We start from the raw sequence: 18195 nt of genomic DNA on the forward strand, positions 1-18195 counted from the left end.
GGGGGATGAGAATTGGAAACTGGGGTAGGTGATGATTTGAAGCAATTTTTCCCAATGTACTCTTGACAATCAGTTGTGCTATTTCTCAGGAATACATCGTCCTGCTCCTACTAATATATATATATATATATATATATATATATATACAATACACACCAGGAGTCTCTCAGATGCCACGCAAACATTGCAACTAAGTATACATCAGGAAGGAAGATAGGCGCAATGTTATGCACGAGGATTATCGAACAATTAAGGGTAATACTTTACGGACAGGAGAATTCATCCGTTTTTCAAATCACACTGTAGCCACAAATGCAAAATCATAAATTTTTTTGACTTAGCTACCACCCCTAATTTTAGCATCTCACAGAGACAATTGAAACCAGACGTCATTTCAAAATTCGCCATAGAGAAGGACATACCAGAGGTGCCAGAGCCTCCTCTAATACAGAACGCCAGAATAAGATCAGAAATTACATAGCACAGAGCAACTTCCTGCCCAAATTTTAAGCTTTACCACAAGACCTGTCATCACATTCACTTCTTGACCTGTTTTCCCACTCACTGACCTGATGCTTCATTCTCTCATGCATGGTAGGGAGGCGAAACCTTCCTATAAATTCATGCTCTCCTTTCATTTGTGTATCTGCTGAAGAGGACCCCAGAAGAGGGTCGAAGTATACAGATCAATAATTTTTCTGAGTTTGGTCTCCATGTGAGTCATTGAGTTTTCTCTGAAATACGTTTATCCTCTTCTCTGAGGATGTGTGTCCCCAGTCCAGTTTTTGAGGTGGTACCTCCCTATATTTCATTATATATATATATATATATATATATATATATATATATATATATATATATATATATATATATATATATATATATGCTTTAAACTAAAATATTACAATTATAATTATTATTAAAAACTATATTGTCTATGCCAGTATCATATATACATTTCCTTTCTTTTACGTTTAGAAAAGGCATAGAATGGCATTCACAGATTTTACTCATTTATGTACATTTAAATCTAAAGTAGATGAGCCATAAAAGAGAATATGTAATCAATGATAAGATATGAATCCTGTAGGAATAATATTTATATATATATATATATATATATATATATATATATATATATATATATATATATATATACATTAAAATGTGTATAAAACAATAAAATACAATAATTTACATATACAGCTGGTTGTGATCAGAGTTGAAGGCCAATCTTTTTGAAAAACTGCTTAATGGGGTTCTGTGATCTCTTCCTGATGTTTCCTCTGTACCCGCCTGAGTATTGGGGAGGCGGCGGGCCGTAGCTTGGCGCAGGAGGCAGGGGAGCGAAATCCCCTTCGCAGTACTCGAAGGAGGGGTGGAAGGGACCGTTTTTGCCAGGTCCAGGTTGAGGTCTCGGGCCACCGTAGGACATGGACGGGGCGTGAATCGCTGGCTTCGGTAAGCTTGGGGGACCATAGGACATGGACGGAGCATGGGGCGCTGCATCTGGAGGTCCGTAGGATGCCATCGGGGGTCCATAGGATGCCATCGGGGGTCCATAGGAAGCCTTCGGGGGTCCAAAGGAGACCTTCGGAGGTCCGTAGGATGGTGAAGGATGAGGGGGTGGAGGAGGAGGAGGGGGTCCGTATGATGAGGATGGACCTTGAAGCTGGGGAAGGACATGGTTTAGCTCAGATGATGGTTTCAGTGGACCGAATATTCCAGGTTGAGTCTGAATGGGGTTCTGTACGCCGACGGACACAGAAGGAGGCACTGCTGAGGGTAAATGCTGCGGTGGAGGGAAAGGAAGAGGAGGCACAGCGCCTGTAAGAGGTTGAGGGAGTTGGGAATTGGCGAGGTTTAATTCTGGACTGCCAGGGAATTTAAAATGGTCCTTGGTTTTGGCAGGGAGAATGGAAGGATCGAGTTGTACCGAAAGGAGAGGTTCCGGATGAGGCTGTAATGAGAGAAAATGTGTTAAATATCTGGATAGACTTAACAAGATTGGTCAAAGGAATCCGAACAAAAACAGACAGATATATCAAGAACGATTTACATGGAGTAAAATAACGAATAAAAGTTTGTCGAAGGTAAAGTCATTAGTCAGTTCGGGCTTAACAGTGAGTCAGTGGCTAATGGAAGGCTATAATATTCTTACAAAAAAAAAAAAAAAGCTGAGAAATATTTAAAACAATGGGAAAAAGGAGTCATTTATGACTACAAGGTGAGGAGTATGCTCTTTGCTGACATAATGAGGGAGGGGGAGAGTTACGACTGGTTGTTAAGGGTGAATGTGAGAGTTTTTTTTTTAGTTAACATAAGTACACGGATACCTTTCATCCAGCACTTCACTTCCAGCAGGTGCTGAAATTGTCTATATTTTTTACCTAGCTAGCACACAACCTATTTTTACTGCTAGGGCGAGGTCCTGGGGCATCAGGAGTATATGTAATCTTACCCAAATGTTTGTTCATGCTAGGGAATCAAACCCGGGACTGCGACTGTCAGTCGGATGCTCTCACCAGTGAGCTACTCGACACCATTAAGAGGGTGAGGTGTGAGGGTGAGGTAGGATGGTGAGGTAGGAGGATGAGGTAGGAGGATGAGGTAGGGGGATGAGGTAGGGGGATGAGGTAGGGGTGAGGTAGGAGAGTGAGGTGGGAGAGTAAAGTTAGGGTGAGAGAAATATAAAACTAGGGCTCTGAAGGTAGACAGGTAGTAAAGCTGTTGTTCATCTGTTCATACTTTATTTTGCAAGCCTAAGTTGAATAAAGGACAGTGCATTCAAAACTGGGGAACTAACTTCAGAATTGGTCACTTCCAGTAGTCATTCTGTGGGTCCTGTCAAAGAGCAAATCAAAAACATGAGACATTTGTCCAATAAAGTCAGACAGGCGAATTAAAAATTCAATGGAAAAAAACATAGAAATTCATACGAAGTGCGTCATTTATAGTCTGTAGGAGTAAACCTTTTACACTGTGCTGGCTGTGGAAGTGTCATTACTTACACCAGTGGACAGGAACTACGTACTGCTCACAGTAGTGAAGACAGTGACACAGGTTGCAGGACAAGGCTTTGCTGGGACATTGTTTACCTCTGTCTACCTGGAGGGTATTCCGGGGATCAACGCCCCCGGTCCACGACCAGGCCTCCCTGTGTAAAGCTCTAATTCATGACTTGACAGAGCTCGCCAAACCACGATACGGGTGCGATTAGAACCCATAGCAAGTGAGTCGTAGAACTCCGGGTTGGTGGTTTACGCACTGGCCTGGAGTTTAAGGACTCACTTGCCATGGGTTTTAACCCCCACCCATACCGTGGTTTATTTGCAGTCGTATAATTACGATTTCGTGAGTCTTGATAAAGCTCTATACAAAGAGAAACTTCATCCCAGTAAATATCTTGCTCCCTCTGCGTATTTCTTCGTGTCTATAAACGTCCATAGTATACTTTGTATTATAATGTCAGGTATCAGATCAGTGTCATGTCACTAATGAAGGTTTACTGAAAGAGTTTGTGTGGCTCAGTGGGGTGAAGAAGACCTAGTCTATGTATATACACATTTTTAAATCTATATACATAGTATATTCCAAATATTTTGATAAATTTGATTTGAATTAAAAAAATGTCCAAGCACAAACATAATTACTGTATTGATTAGTTTATAAGCCTAATAGCGAGATTTTTAAATGGATACTGGAGAGGTGTTTATGTTTGTTGAATGAGGTCATGAGAGTGTATATAAGAGACATAATGTAGAACAAGAATATTTCATACATGAAAGGTATACAATATTATTCATGTACAACTTATCAGACACTGCAATATCATGGAATCTTGGTTCTGAGGAAATCTTCACAATCTTCTTCACTTCTACTAACCCGTCCCTTGGGTATGACCTACTTCCACTGGAAAATCCCACCTACCAGTGATAATGCCATCGTCTGCTACCCGTCCCCTTTTCACCTGACGCCAGTATATAAGCACCAGTCTTCTTGTCTGTGCTCCAGATTCTTCACGACTACGGTGCTCTTCGCACCAACACCAAGGCTGAGGGACTGATTACCTCATCTTTTATATATAGTTCTACTGTCTTCAAATTATGCCTTAGAATTTGCATTGATAAAGTCACTGGATGGCGAAACGTCTACATTAAAGATACCCAGATGTTGCATATGTGTCTAATTTTCATCAAGAATATTTTAGACTACCTTTCATGAGAACTGAGCGAAACATCGTGTAAAATATACGATTGTTCTACACTGTGTGTCTTTTAAGTACCAAATTCCGTACACTGATGCAGTTTCGTAAGACACAAGCAAAGGAAACCTCGATTTAACGGACATGGGAATTACGGGTGTGACTTGGACCTGCCTAGCACGTGCCAGTAGGCCTGCTACAGTTCTCCTTATTATCTTATGTAACAGAACGTTATTGCTAGGACCACGGAGAAACTATCTCATCTCTATCAGCCAAAATTTCCATTACTCGCCACCTCTACCCGTCTGTCATTCCCTTAGTCCGTTACAAGGACGACTTCCTCTAACAAAGTAAGAGAAACAGGTGTACACATTACATTTATACTTACGTTCAACTGAAAATATTCAATTAATTAACAAGAAAATACAAGAAATACAAGAAATTGTATTAAGTGAAATAAAAGGAATGCGTATATTTATTTTGCATAATCAGATGGGAGGTGAAAAATGTATTACTTAAAGATAGTCCAGGAAGAATGTAGCAGCTGTGGTATAAGTCTGGTGAAAGCTTACAGAAGAACACCCATCTACTAGAAACACAGGTTACAGATGTAGCAGCAGAGGTCAAAGTTGCAGCAGGAGGGGGTCAGCTGGGCAGGTGGGAAACAGCTGGGCAGGAGGGAAACAGCTGGGCAGGAGGGAAACAGCTGGGCAGGAGGGAAACAGCTGGGCAGGAGGGAAACAGCTGGGCAGGAGGCAAACAGCTGGGCTCCACGAAAGACGCAGTAACTTGTAGCAAATATTGACAAATGTGTTCCATATTGCGCTGTTCCCTTCCTCCCTTTTCACTTCCTTTACTTGTCTCCCTTTTCCCCATTCTTCAGCATCTCTACAAATTAAGCGATATATATATATATATATATATATATATATATATATATATATATATGCAAGGAATTCGCAAGAGCAGGCGAAATATACACAAACATTGTATATTCGCTCTTGCGAATTCCTTGCATTGTTAATATCTCTAGTAAGGCTGATGAATGCAGGGGATGAGATGAAAAGCTGTAAGCCTTCTCCTTGAAAGCTGGCTGCCTTGGATCAAAGTCTAGCGCAAGCTGGACTCCAAGGTATTGGTCCAGTGTGGGTAGATTGGTAAAGCACTGCGTACCTTGTTCCAAGGTTCGTAGGTTCGAGTCTCCTTCAGCCATATATATATATATATATATATATATATATATATATATATATATATTTATATATATATATGAGTGAGAAAGAAGAATAAAAGACAGCACATTGTAGGTTCTTAGATGAGGTGACTCTCTTGAATTTGTTTAATCAGAGAATAAAGAACCACGACGGGTCTCCTGGCCCACTCTAGGCAAGTCCATCTGGGAACCAACTCAAGAACTTCATCAAAGTTCTTCATTAATGCCCAATTCTCATTTTCTAGGAAAATATTTCCTGCCTGGAAAGGGCATCTTTCTGAAGCCAAACTCGCTCATAATTTCTCACTTAAAAAATCAATATTTCTCTCATAAAATTCTTATTTTCATGAGCAAGTTTTTTTTTTATATTTTCTTAAATCAACATGTCCAGTCTTTCACTAATGATCAACGTCTCCCGTGATCACCATTGTCTTACAAGGTAAACATGTGTTCTTCAGGGCCAGTATCTCGCATCCTCATGGAATATTTCTCATCCCTAAGCACCAACAAGTCTCAGTATTCATCGTCTTCCAGAGGAATATTATTTATTCCTGTGATGAAAAGTGTAATTATCTGCTAGCATCCAGTGTCAACATATTGTGATGAATTCCCTTCATGGTGACCTGGAACCTACGCAATACTTAAGACGTGATCTTCCTGTTAGAGGGTGGGGGGATTTAATTGGTAAAGGGGAGAGTGGGGAGTTTAATAAAGAAATATAAATGGGGAAAGGATTAGATATTGTTGGTTGGCTGATAGGAAAGAGGGACAGAGGGGAAAATGAAAGAAATAGAGAGGGTAAGAGATACAGGAGACAGGGGGGACTGAGAAAGGCGGAGAAGAAATAAGAGAAAGACAAAAGCTTAGAGAGAGAGAGAGAGAGAGAGAGAGAGAGAGAGAGCAACGGTCCCTTAGACTGCTATAACGATGGTGTTCGGGCAGAGGGATGGAGCAGAGGTACAGCAGCAACTGAACCATGGTACAGTAAGAATGAGACTGCCAGGAAGAGAAGGAGAAGGAGGTAATAAAAGAAAGTACTATGCAAAATATTATATATTTAATTATGTACAAAAAACTCTGTTTACATCCCATATAATGCAGGAGGATAAAGAATAAACATATATATATATATATATATATATATATATATATATATATATATATATATATATATATATATATATATATATATATATATGTATTGACAAATCTGACCACATTCTTAAAATGACAACAGTCATCAGTGGTATGAACATCATGAAGTCGCTTTTCCAAACCTTTTTGAGTTCTCTGATCTAAATATGTTTCTTACGTGTGGGTCGTTAAGTAAGTACTTTCACAAGTCTTCAAAGTAGCTGCCATTCGCGTTAACATGAAAGGTGAAAGTCACTAGGAGGTTAAAGAAAGGAGGATCAAGAAAATTATTAACAGGTGAAAGAAAGTGATTGGGAGGGTAAATAAAGCCCCTGAGATATAAAGTCACAGGGAAGCCAAATAAAGCCATGGAAGATAAACTAAAGCCAAGGGAGGTCGTGAAAACCACTGAGAAGTCAAATAATACCACTGTCAGTTACATTAGTGAACTAGTAATGAAACTGCCGGTGATTATGTCATCCTGGCATAAATTAGCCGTTAGTAGGCACAATTTAATAACAAAATTAACATTGATCAGGTCATGTTGTTACCACAGTAACTGCTAGTGTCAAATTATTTGTAGATTGGCAAGGTCTGGTGTCAGAGAGCCTTCTCACAGGCTCAGTCATATATCAAAATTATCGTGGATTACTTCTCTTTGTTACCACAGTAACTGTGTCACATTGGCAAGGTTTGGTATTAAAAACTACTTGACGTAAAACAGAAGAAAGTTGCGTTTTATGGTTTATCACACAACTTGCTCACCTGTACAAGTTGCTGCGTGAGTGTAAACATGGTTTAACACCGAGCAATAATGGTCAAGTGCTCTAGACAAGGATTTACATACGTCACTAAATAAAGACTGTGGCCAGAGGGTTATTTGCGTATTGTTCCAGTCACGATATATATATATATATATATATATATATATATATATATATATATATATATATATATATATATATATATATATATATATATATATATATATATATATATATGTTATAGCAGTGTATATTAGTATGTCAGTATACATTTGCATGCACAGAGAGTACAGTTAAACTTTCACGAATACAGGAATTGCTAATAATATACAGGTTACTATGAACAAGGAGCAGCCACCTGACTCCGCCTAAGCAGAGACCTAACCAGGAAACAGAGACTGAAATTTGTACAAACACGTACAGGGAGACATTGTCATCACACTTGAGAGTGGGTAATGATACAGTGGAGGGCAAGAATGTACTTGGCTTTCTTAACAACCTCACAGCTATGACAAATAGTCCACGTTTCAGGCAGGAAAGTTTGTCAAGTCACAACTATAGTGACTTACTACTTTAGGACGGACAGAAAAGTCATCCGAGAGTTTTCTCTCCAGTCACGGTATTCGTTATCCTCATAGCTGTGACACTTCACACTGAGATGACATCACACTGTTAACTTCATTATGTATATCTTACATTCAGTTTACCACTACATAATTTTTGCATTATTACGTCCTAGTGGCAGGTACATTAGTAAGGCTATTTTGATGAATTCTCAGTCCCCCAAAAATGAATGAAAAACGGCATTTCAGCATTCACACATAAAACATATCCCACATATTCTTCTGATATACTCACACTATACCTGTACTTAAGGCGCACTCTCACATCACTAATATAGCAATGGATATGCTTTCCACTTTGCATACAAGTAGATCCAGCAGCTTTTGTTGGTCAATGAATAGTAGACTGGACGAAATAAATTCTCACTGTGGTGTTTTAAATGACAAATGATCCTCTCCTTGATGATAATGGTGACTCCCCAGCCTGGCGAGTCACTATTATCCGGCTGAGTCATTCAGCACGGGGAGAGGTGAAGGCTCGATCCTCTGTCCGCTAATAGGGGCTCGGTCTCTGATCAGTCAGATTGTTGGTGATGTTGAACACGACCGGCAGAGGGACTGACAACGGGCTGAACGCCATTCAGACATAATGTTGTATGTACACTGAAGATAGCGCGAATAAGAATCGAAAGTACATGTGCAGAGAGGATAGTATAAGTAAAAAGAACTGTACATGTAAGTAGAGGTTAGTAACAGCAAGAATTTGTACATGTGTGGAAAGGTTACTAACAGTTAGCAAGTACTGTACATTTGAGAAGAATTTACTAACAGTTAACAAAAACTGTATTTGTGAGATGTTATGAACAGCTAACAAGAACTTTACACGTGTAGACAGGTTACTAACAGCGAGATATACGCTTTTATGGAGGGGACAGGTTATGGACCTGTACAAGTGTGTACAGGAGAAAGTATTAAAGTATTTCTCTCACTTATCTGAACGCTAGTGAGATATTTCGGTATGTAAATTAGTGAATACATCTAAACACATGTAAAACAACAACGGGGAAAGCTGAATGATAGGTCATTCAACTCCTCCAGTGGTTGTTTTCCATCTTTTATCGCTTGTTCGCGATTCTTGCATAATATAAATGCATATATACGATTACCTATATGAAAGTACTGTATATAAACGAATATGAACGTGTTGAAACGACGAAGTGTGATGAACACTTGTCAATGAGGCGGCCAAACCCACACGGGGACAGAAACAAGAGTAATAATATCTCTCTCTCTCTCTATTTCAACCTTTAACTGAGTTCGCCACCTACTGAAGAGGACCTCCCGTATGTGAACATAACTGAGTGTATCTGAAAGACGAGATGAACCAAGGTTTACCATACACTAGCTCACCCTGGAATAAAGTTCAGAGGAAAGGGGCGGACAACACACTATAGTATTACGTGATTTGAAATATTGTTGTCTCTTATTGGCTACTGGCGTCGCTGTCACTAAGATTTGACTTGCACCTTCTGGTAGAAAGTCAATATATAATTCAACTGCATATTTACATAAATTTACTTGTTATAATCCACGCACGAAATATGATTTAAAGTTGAAATTGTGTATATATCGAAAGTTGAAAACCTGGATAACATTCAGAAGAGCGCTTGATACAAGGAATTAGAACTACTCTCTCATTCCTAGGATTTAAACTTATTGCCTCCCTACCCTCCCCCCACACCCAATCAGGCTTTGTATGAACCCTTATAGGCAGCGCTTCCTCGTCAATACAGTAACTTACAACTTAGACGATCACATGAAGGAGCAACGTACTGCAGGGTTATCAGTAATGTTTATAAGGCAAATAGGGATCCCCATACTTTAGTCCAGGGGGGGGGAGAGGACATTGCCAGCAGTATTAATAACCCTCATGCAGCTTCTAGCAATATGTTTCAATGCCATATACGGTCCTAACAGCAATTAAGATAATTCTTAATTCATTAATGTATGTACGTTGATCTAACAATATCACTGAAAAAAAAAACTACATCGAGAATCCAGGTTTCAGAAAGTTTATTTGAAAGTTGGGGAAAAAGAAGGATCAAATTTGGAATGGTTAATGGAATTGTTATAGCAAATAAATAGTAAATCTGAGTTCTTCATGTTGAAGAAAACTCTCTATAAGAAATTTTTCATTGCAGAGAGGCAAGGTGAAGTTTCCATACATTTTGTGTTACTACACGCAATCACACCTCCCCCCCCCCACACACAGGAGCTGTGAATCGACCCCTACAACCATATTTAGGTGAGTACACACACACAAACACATGTTTAAAGTTCTCCAGAAGACGGAAGCACTGCAGTAGGGAGGCGAGAATTGATATCAGCATGAACATGTGTAGAAGGATCTCTCCAGGAGGAGGGGGCTTGAAAGTAGAGTTAAAGAACCCTCGTGAAGGACCTACTCCTCACAGGAAAGGAGGTGGGAGTACAACACCCACTCTAGGACACCAGCAGCAGCAGCAGCAGCAGCAGTAGTAGTAGTAGTAGTAGTAGCAGAAGGAGGAAGGTGGTTGAAACATCCACTTTAATTTTAGTAGAGAGTCATCGACGTTCAGGAGCTGAGAAGGATGTTGGAGAAGAGAAGAGCGAGGGGAGGCGACGCAGAGGGTAAGGGGAACTAGAAGACCGGACGTACACGGGGGTTCGAGGAGTGTAAATCCCGCCACTTGCTTAGGTCCATCCTGGGCAGGATCCCGGAGTTGCAAGGCACGCGTGGGTTTCTGCAATGTATGTGAGCGCCAGAGTGGGTTAGTTTTAATATAGCACCACCCACTGAAATGCACTTGAAGTGTTTAACAAAATAGTCAAGACAATGATAGAAAATGTAAACGTATATTAATTTTGAATAATAATGTGGTAAACCATGATGCAAACCGGAATTTCATAGTTTATCATAGTCAGTACATCGTCACCCATTCAATTATTGGACAGACCTAACAATGTTGAGGCTAAAAAAAAATTTTAATGGGATTATAAACCCAAAATAACCAAAGATGACCATTATGTTAAGAAACTGGTATAAAATACCGACAAGGTGAGGGAAAAGACGTGTGTCAACACTTAAGACATTTTAGCAGGGAACTTTTCCGTAGTAGGACGATGGTCACTCCAGCGATGCAACGAGCACGTGAAGCGCATAATATACAATAGAGGTGACAGGTGAGGTTGGAAAAAATCAGTGTCAGATTAGGTATAAGCCGGAGACTGGTGATGTTTGATCGTCTTAGAAGTGAGGTCCCCAAATCTCTGTGATTCAATGTGTCCATTAAAAGGTGTGGTCAAATATCTTATAGGCTAGGGTAGAGGTGTCATAGCTGCCGGTTTTCAGTTCCACAGTGTTGTAATTAGCAATGGGAGGCTTCCAAGCATCGGGACCTGCTTATTTTATGTTCAGAAAAGACTAGTTGGGAGTCTTTCTAATTCATGTGGCGGCTCTAATTGTCTCCGTGAACCATACATCCAGTGCTCTGCTCAGCCCCACTACGTGCATATTTGTGTTCATTAAGTCTGGTTGATAACTTTCCCCCCACGTATACGTCAGCACAATGGACAGATGAGATGGAGTAAACACTAGCCAAACAAACCGGTGACTAGATGGAAGGAATTTTTTTTTAAGTAGTGGCTTCAATAGCTACACTTATGTTGCTCCGCCATGTAAACCACTCCAAAAAACAGGACCATGAAGAAATTATTTATTCTCCAGTGTGGTAATGTAGCCATTAACGCTAAACAGGCTCTCATATGAACGTGTTTATTATAGTGACTATTTCAAACATCTAAGGCACCTCCTTCAATCTATCGACCGGTCTGTGAGGTTGGTGTCTACACAATTCCGTGTGGGCTTTGTGATAAAACATGTATGAGAGGAACTAGGGAGAACTTATTGATTAGACTTGGTGAACACAAATATATATTCAGGAGGAATGACCAGAGCTATGTGTACGTAGTTAACAGGGACAGTAGGGGCCATCTTATGAACTGGAATGATACCTGGCCAGTTTATTTTTAATCTGAAATATGTAGGAACCGATGCTTGGAAACCTTTCTCATTGCTATTTCTAACATCACTGAACAGAAAACTCTTCAGTTATAATATTTCCTGTACCGCTGCCCACTTGACACTTGACACGGATACACCATAACACAAAGGTGACGTTACTTCCAAGATGACGTATCCTGCATGTACCTCACCTGACAGTGACTTCTCCTTACCTCACCTGTTATTTCTGCTATATCATGAGCGCTTTTCATTGAGGTAATCGTTCCAAACACTGAAATTTTTCCTATTAAAATGTCTAAACTGATTGCAGGCGTGTTATTCTGCCTCGCTACCACTGTCTATTTCCTTTGGGATCCCAACAACCTTCACTTAGGATGCGACTCTCAATAGATGGGTAATATACAGGTACCTGTAATAGTGATTGGTATGGGAATACCAATAAGTTGCAGTTTTATAGCATTTCCTTTAATATTTTTCATTTAGCTCAGTGATGCCTACCCATAATGTGTAGTAGTTTTTGCGTTGGTCATCGTAAATCCTAGCTGTAGAGGTAGTGTTAGGGTGTGTTTCCATAAAATAATTATGATCCAGTAAGTCAATGGTAAGTGATAATACGAATTTCGTTTGTGTACCCAGCAAGCCTAATCATATTTAGTCCACATCATTTTATAATTTACCATTATTGGTATTAATGTTTAATATTGTAATTATTAATTTAATGTCAGATCTAGGTGTTTGTGAGAGTGGTGAAGAAGTGCATCGAGGGAGTGACAGTCCTGCGACCAACTGTAACTAAGTCCCATTTATCTCACCCAAATTACTTGCCTGTAATAATTCAGGTAATACCCTTGTAAACCTCATGCATGTAATTTACTCGCATAATAATAATTCACACGTGGTACTTTGATATTAAATCATATATTCCGCTAAGAACTACCCACCACTCAGTCACCTATTACTTCTACCAGCAATATTACTACACATATGCTGCTATGTATGATAATTTATGTAACTGTATTTATGTATACCTATAGTTGAATAACTTACCAACTATAACAATACTAGTGATACTCAGCTAATCACTGATGAAGTCCTTCTCTTTTCTTAAATTCCCATATATCTATGTATGTCCCTCTTTCCTCCAGGTATGTTGTCCTACCACCAGATATGAGCTATTGACTTGAAAATATAACTATTATACAGTTAAACCCCTCAAGGAAGGTTCCTTGATGTTGGTGAGGGGCTCTTGATTTAGGGAATTGGATCTGTGCTCCAGTTCCCCAAATTAAGCCTGAATGCCTTCCACATCCCCCCCCCCCAGGCGCTGTATAATCCTCCGGGTTTAGCGCTTCCCCCTTGATTGTAATAATAATAATAATATACAGTTAAAGCGTTTTTTGAATTAAGTTTCTAAGTATTGCTTCTAATATTTTTAACATCTACGTACACTAGAGATACAATGGAAATAAATCACTCTGACTTTTTTGAGTTATCTTAGGTTCTCTACACATATGCTGCTATGTATGATAATCTATGTAATTGTATTTATGTATACCTGAATATACTTACTTATAACACGGGCAACAAGTATGAGGAAACATGTGCCTGGATCGAACCCGGGTCCTTCGGGCGCTGAAATCTAAGCCTAGAGTCTGACTGGCTAAGCAACCCACATTCTTCCACAGCATAAATTTTACTTCAGTGATTTTGTAACCAACACTGAGGAATGTATTTAATATGAAGACCTACACAAATAAATGATTTATTATAGTTTATCCAGTTCATGTTATCATATCTTGTGTCATCACTAATGTTTTCTTACGTGAGAAGTTATCCAATATAATATATCATATTTTTTTAAGTTTTCTGTTATAAAATAGTTATCCAACTCATGATATTATAGTTTAGCTTTAAGGAAGGATCGCTCCTCCGTCACGGGTGAAACGTTGGGCATGTTTCCTTATACCTGTTGCCCCTGTTCACCCAGCAATAAGTAGGTACCTGGGTATCAGTCGACTGTTATGGGTCGCATCCTGGAGAAGAGGATTAAAGGAAATAAGACAGTTCCCGTTGACGCACCGACCTTCCTGCATTATCCTGGGTGACAATCCTCTACTCTAATTACCAGAAATAATGGGGGAAAATTCCTAGGCTTATACCTTGACAACAACCTGAATTTCAGCACCCATATCCAGCATATAACCAAAAAAGTATCCAAAACGGTTGGGATCCTCTCCAAGATACGATACTACGTGCCGCAAAATGCCCTTCTCACACTATACCACTCACTTATTTATCCATACCTCACCTATGCTATTTGTGCTTGGGGATCAACTGCAGCAACACACCTAAAGCCAATAATAACCCAACAAAAAGCTGCAGTAAGAATAATCACTAAATCCCATCCCTGGCAACACACCCCCCCACTCTTCATAGACCTAAACTTACTCCCAGTTCAGTACATCCACACTTACTACTGTGCAATCTACATCTACAGGGCCTTAAACTCTAATATCAACCTTGACCTAAAACGCTTTCTTGATAGTTGTGACAGAACCCACAGGCATAACACCAGACACAAACATCTCTACGACATTCCCCGTGTCCGACTAAACCTTTACAAAAATTCAATGTATGTCAAAGGCCCTAAAATCTGGAATACCCTACCTGAGAACTCGAGAACTGCAGACACATTCATCACCTTCAAAACTACCATTAGAAAACATCTTATCTCCCTGATACACCCCGTCAACTAACTACACGAATACCACCTGGTGGTTCACACACACTCACTCACTCATTTGACCATAAACAGAAATATTAATCTCAATCTTAAAATAATGAATCCTGTGATACTCCAATACTGAAAATATGTACTGTGCCAAAACAAAAGCATTCACATTGCTAAACTCACAAACTAGTATTTAGTCACTTAGCCATAATACCAACTTACCTCATAATTTGTAATATTTTACAATTAAGAATAAAACTAAGTATGCCCGAAATGCCTAGCCATGCTAAGCGTTCTAGTGGTACACTCTGTAATCACAATTTTACTACATGTAAACCACACAATAACCAAATTTCTGTAAACTCAGCATTGTAATCCTTATAGAGAATAAACTTTGAATTTGAATTTGAATTTGAATCCCTCCAGCTTAATAAACCGTTGTAATCATAGAACTTCAGATATATAATACTATCCCCTTACTGTAGGTTTTCTTTCGAGAAGCAATACGTATATATAGAAAACGTTAAAGCAAGAGGGATAACTCACATGTCGTGGTCAGGCAGAACCATGGCGTACACTTGCACATCCTTAATGTCGTCACTGTTGTCACAGATTATCCGTGAGAGCTTCACCTTCCTAATCTCTTCTAGTTGTTCTGTGGTGTTTAATCGTGATGAAGGAGAGAACGTGATTAGTAGTCGAAAATTATGGAAGAAAAAATCATAGAGATTATTTGGGAGAGCTTTTTATTGATTCTCACTGAAATACAGAATTATACAGGGGAGGGAGAGAGAGAGAGAGAGAGACAGACAGACAGACAGAGAGAGGGAGAGAGAGAAGGAAGGAAGGAGAATACGCTTATCTTCAAATTTTTATTACTAAATACAGAAATTACTGAAGTCTTTCTCCATAATTTATAATTCCTACACATATGCTACTATGTATGATAATCTATGTAACTGTGTATAGCTGAATATACTTAATTGATTTTTAATATATACTATTAGTAAGCGAATTTGTGTAAGAACTTTCATACACTCCGTACAAAAGCAAAAGATTCTGCAGGCGGTGCAACATCCCCCAGTGAAAAGCAGAGGTGCCATGAGTACGCTGAGAGACAGTACAATAAGTGTCAGGGGCCCAAGACTGTTCAACTGCCTCCCAGCATATATAAGGGGATTACCACTAGACCCCTGGCTGTCTAGAAGGCGCTGGATGGTCATCTTAAGTTTGGATCTGACCAGCGGGGATGTAGTTCGTATGTTGGTTTGCGTGCAGCCAGCAGTAACAGCCTGGTTGATCAGGCCCTGGTCCATCGCGAGGCCTGGTCATGGACCGGGCTACGGGAACGTTGACTCCCGGAATACTCTCTAGGTATGTGTTATTTCTTGTTATTGTGTGTGCGTGTGTGTGTGCTTGTGAGAGAGAGCTGTATTGTGTGGCTTATGGTGGATTGTATATAATAAGAATGTTGGCTTCCCTATCCTGCGTCAGTCTAGGATTGAAGTGGTAGACAGAGTTCCTCACATAACTTCAACAACGGTGAGTTATTGACTCACATTAGTAAGGGAGCGACTGTAGAAAAATCTCGGATAGAGAGGAAGTATTTCTGTGTGATAACTATTTGCTCTGTGTAGAGCTGTTGTCATTCTACTCTGTGTGAATCTTTATTCCAGGTAAAGGTTGCTATGCCCCTGTCTCTTCTTTCCTACTATCGCCAACAGGTTCTATATTCAGGAGAGAGTGATCTTCATTCATGTCCACTGCAACGATGAAGCTGATGAATTAATTTTGGCTAAAATATACATTTCTTGAGAGTATTCACCCAAATTAAAACCTGACGCAGGATTTCACTCATCTTTCTTCACCTGACTCACTCGTGAGTATATCTACGTTCACCTGGTAAATGCTTTTGTTCACCTGAATTCATCAAAGTTGTGCAGGTACTTACCTATCGTGAAGGAGGAGGGGAAGCCCCTGTTCTCGTACCAGAAGCGGTCACCAAATCTGAGTTCCTTGAAAGTGAGTCCAATGAGGCAGCTGAAAGTGGGTCCTATCATGGATCCTGCCTGTGGGCGTTCACTCACCCCTCCACTCCACAAGTCAATGTCATCCGGATGCCTGAAGGACGTGCAAGAGTGGAAGGTGAGTGCACGGAAATAAGGTAAAGTGTGAAAGGGGTGAATCTGTGAATGGATGATGAAGTGAAAGGGTGAGTGGGTAGGAATAATGATGGATGCATTAAGAAGCGAGAGGATTGATAGCGAAAAGGATGCAGGATGTTGACTACTTGCCAACATCGCCTGTGAAAGGTCACATACCCACCTGTAGACTTCGCTGTATCTCCTGACAGTCTTATTGCTCATAGATCCCAGGAGGTCCTCAAACCTGTAGGCTCTGGGCAGGCCACAGAACTCCCTGAACGCGTTGTAGGAGGGAACCCCGTGCTCTCTTGCTCTCTGCATGTTAATGGCCGCCAGGTCCATACCCCACCGCTTGTTAGGATCTTGGAATAGATGGTTGGTTACCTGGAAGGAAGATAAAGGAGCGGATTACTCAGAGGAAGAAGAAGATAGGCATTAAGGAAGAATAGGCAAGGTATGGCACAGTGTAAGGGACAGCAGTTTGCAAATCAGTAAGGTTACCTCAGGGAGAGGGAAAAGGAGATCCAGCATTTTCTAAGGGAGATAAAGTTATAAAGGGAATAATGATGTTCGATCAAACCATCAAAGGAAACTTGACTAACGAAGACTGAGTAAGTCAAGACCGACTGGGTAAATCATTTAATCAAGTCAAAAGTTAAAGTTACTGTTCTTCACTAAACTGAGTAAGGTTACGCTATGAAGTCATATTATATATGTAAAAATGCCAAATATCACTTTTTAGACACGAGAAAATGCCCGGATCACTCACTTCCTGGGTTACAGAGTCGTCCATGGCTTGAGCTACCTGGTTGACGAGACCCATGATGAACTGGTCGCACCAGCCTCCCTTGTACAGGTCGTACGGCTGCCGCAACATCTCGCTCAAACGCTGTGAACCTGGAGATGTAATGGGAGTTACATAGGAATCTGTCGACTTATGCGAGGCAATCTAAAGAAATCAAGATACTCCGAGAGAGATACCTGCCGGGAGGGTATTCGAGGCAATAACATGAACTGGGCCCCTTACCGATATACTTGTGGGACGGACTCCAGCGCTCGATGGTGGAGGGAAGAAGGGAGTGGCCGAACCTGAAGGCAGCGGTGGCGAAGTTAGACGATACGGACGGGTTGATCGTGGGGTCATAACCATTGAAATAACCCTACGAAGAGGAGAAAGAATGAGACAATGGATCGAAGAAAAATACATTGACATATAATTCTAAGAGAGGAAAAAAGAAAGAGGACAAGGAAAAATTTTTTAGGACATTGTATATATCAGTGAAATTTCAGGAATGTCGAGAATTATGTTACTGCTGCTGCATTATTTGATGTGGTACGTTACGAGATGTGTTGGCAGCAGGGACAGCAGCTGCTCTGTC

General features: G+C 40.2%; 1 protein-coding gene across 1 annotated transcript in view; it reads right to left on the bottom strand.

The window, feature by feature from the left end:
* Window positions 1-1171: 1171 nt before the first annotated feature.
* The window catches only part of LOC128690889 (peroxidase-like), a 155150-nt gene continuing 138126 nt past the window's right edge, over window positions 1172-18195 (bottom strand). The window contains exons 13-19 of the mRNA XM_070088380.1: window positions 17844-17976; window positions 17586-17713; window positions 16998-17200; window positions 16624-16793; window positions 15219-15327; window positions 10577-10661; window positions 1172-1960 (exon numbers count right to left, since the gene is read on the bottom strand). Of these exons, the coding sequence (XP_069944481.1) occupies window positions 1217-1960; window positions 10577-10661; window positions 15219-15327; window positions 16624-16793; window positions 16998-17200; window positions 17586-17713; window positions 17844-17976 (1572 nt within the window). The 3' untranslated portion in view covers window positions 1172-1216. The remainder of the gene's footprint in view (window positions 1961-10576; window positions 10662-15218; window positions 15328-16623; window positions 16794-16997; window positions 17201-17585; window positions 17714-17843; window positions 17977-18195) is intronic.

The sequence above is a fragment of the Cherax quadricarinatus genome, chromosome 24 (genome assembly GCF_038502225.1).
Source record: "Cherax quadricarinatus isolate ZL_2023a chromosome 24, ASM3850222v1, whole genome shotgun sequence".
Classification (NCBI taxonomy): domain Eukaryota; kingdom Metazoa; phylum Arthropoda; class Malacostraca; order Decapoda; family Parastacidae; genus Cherax; species Cherax quadricarinatus.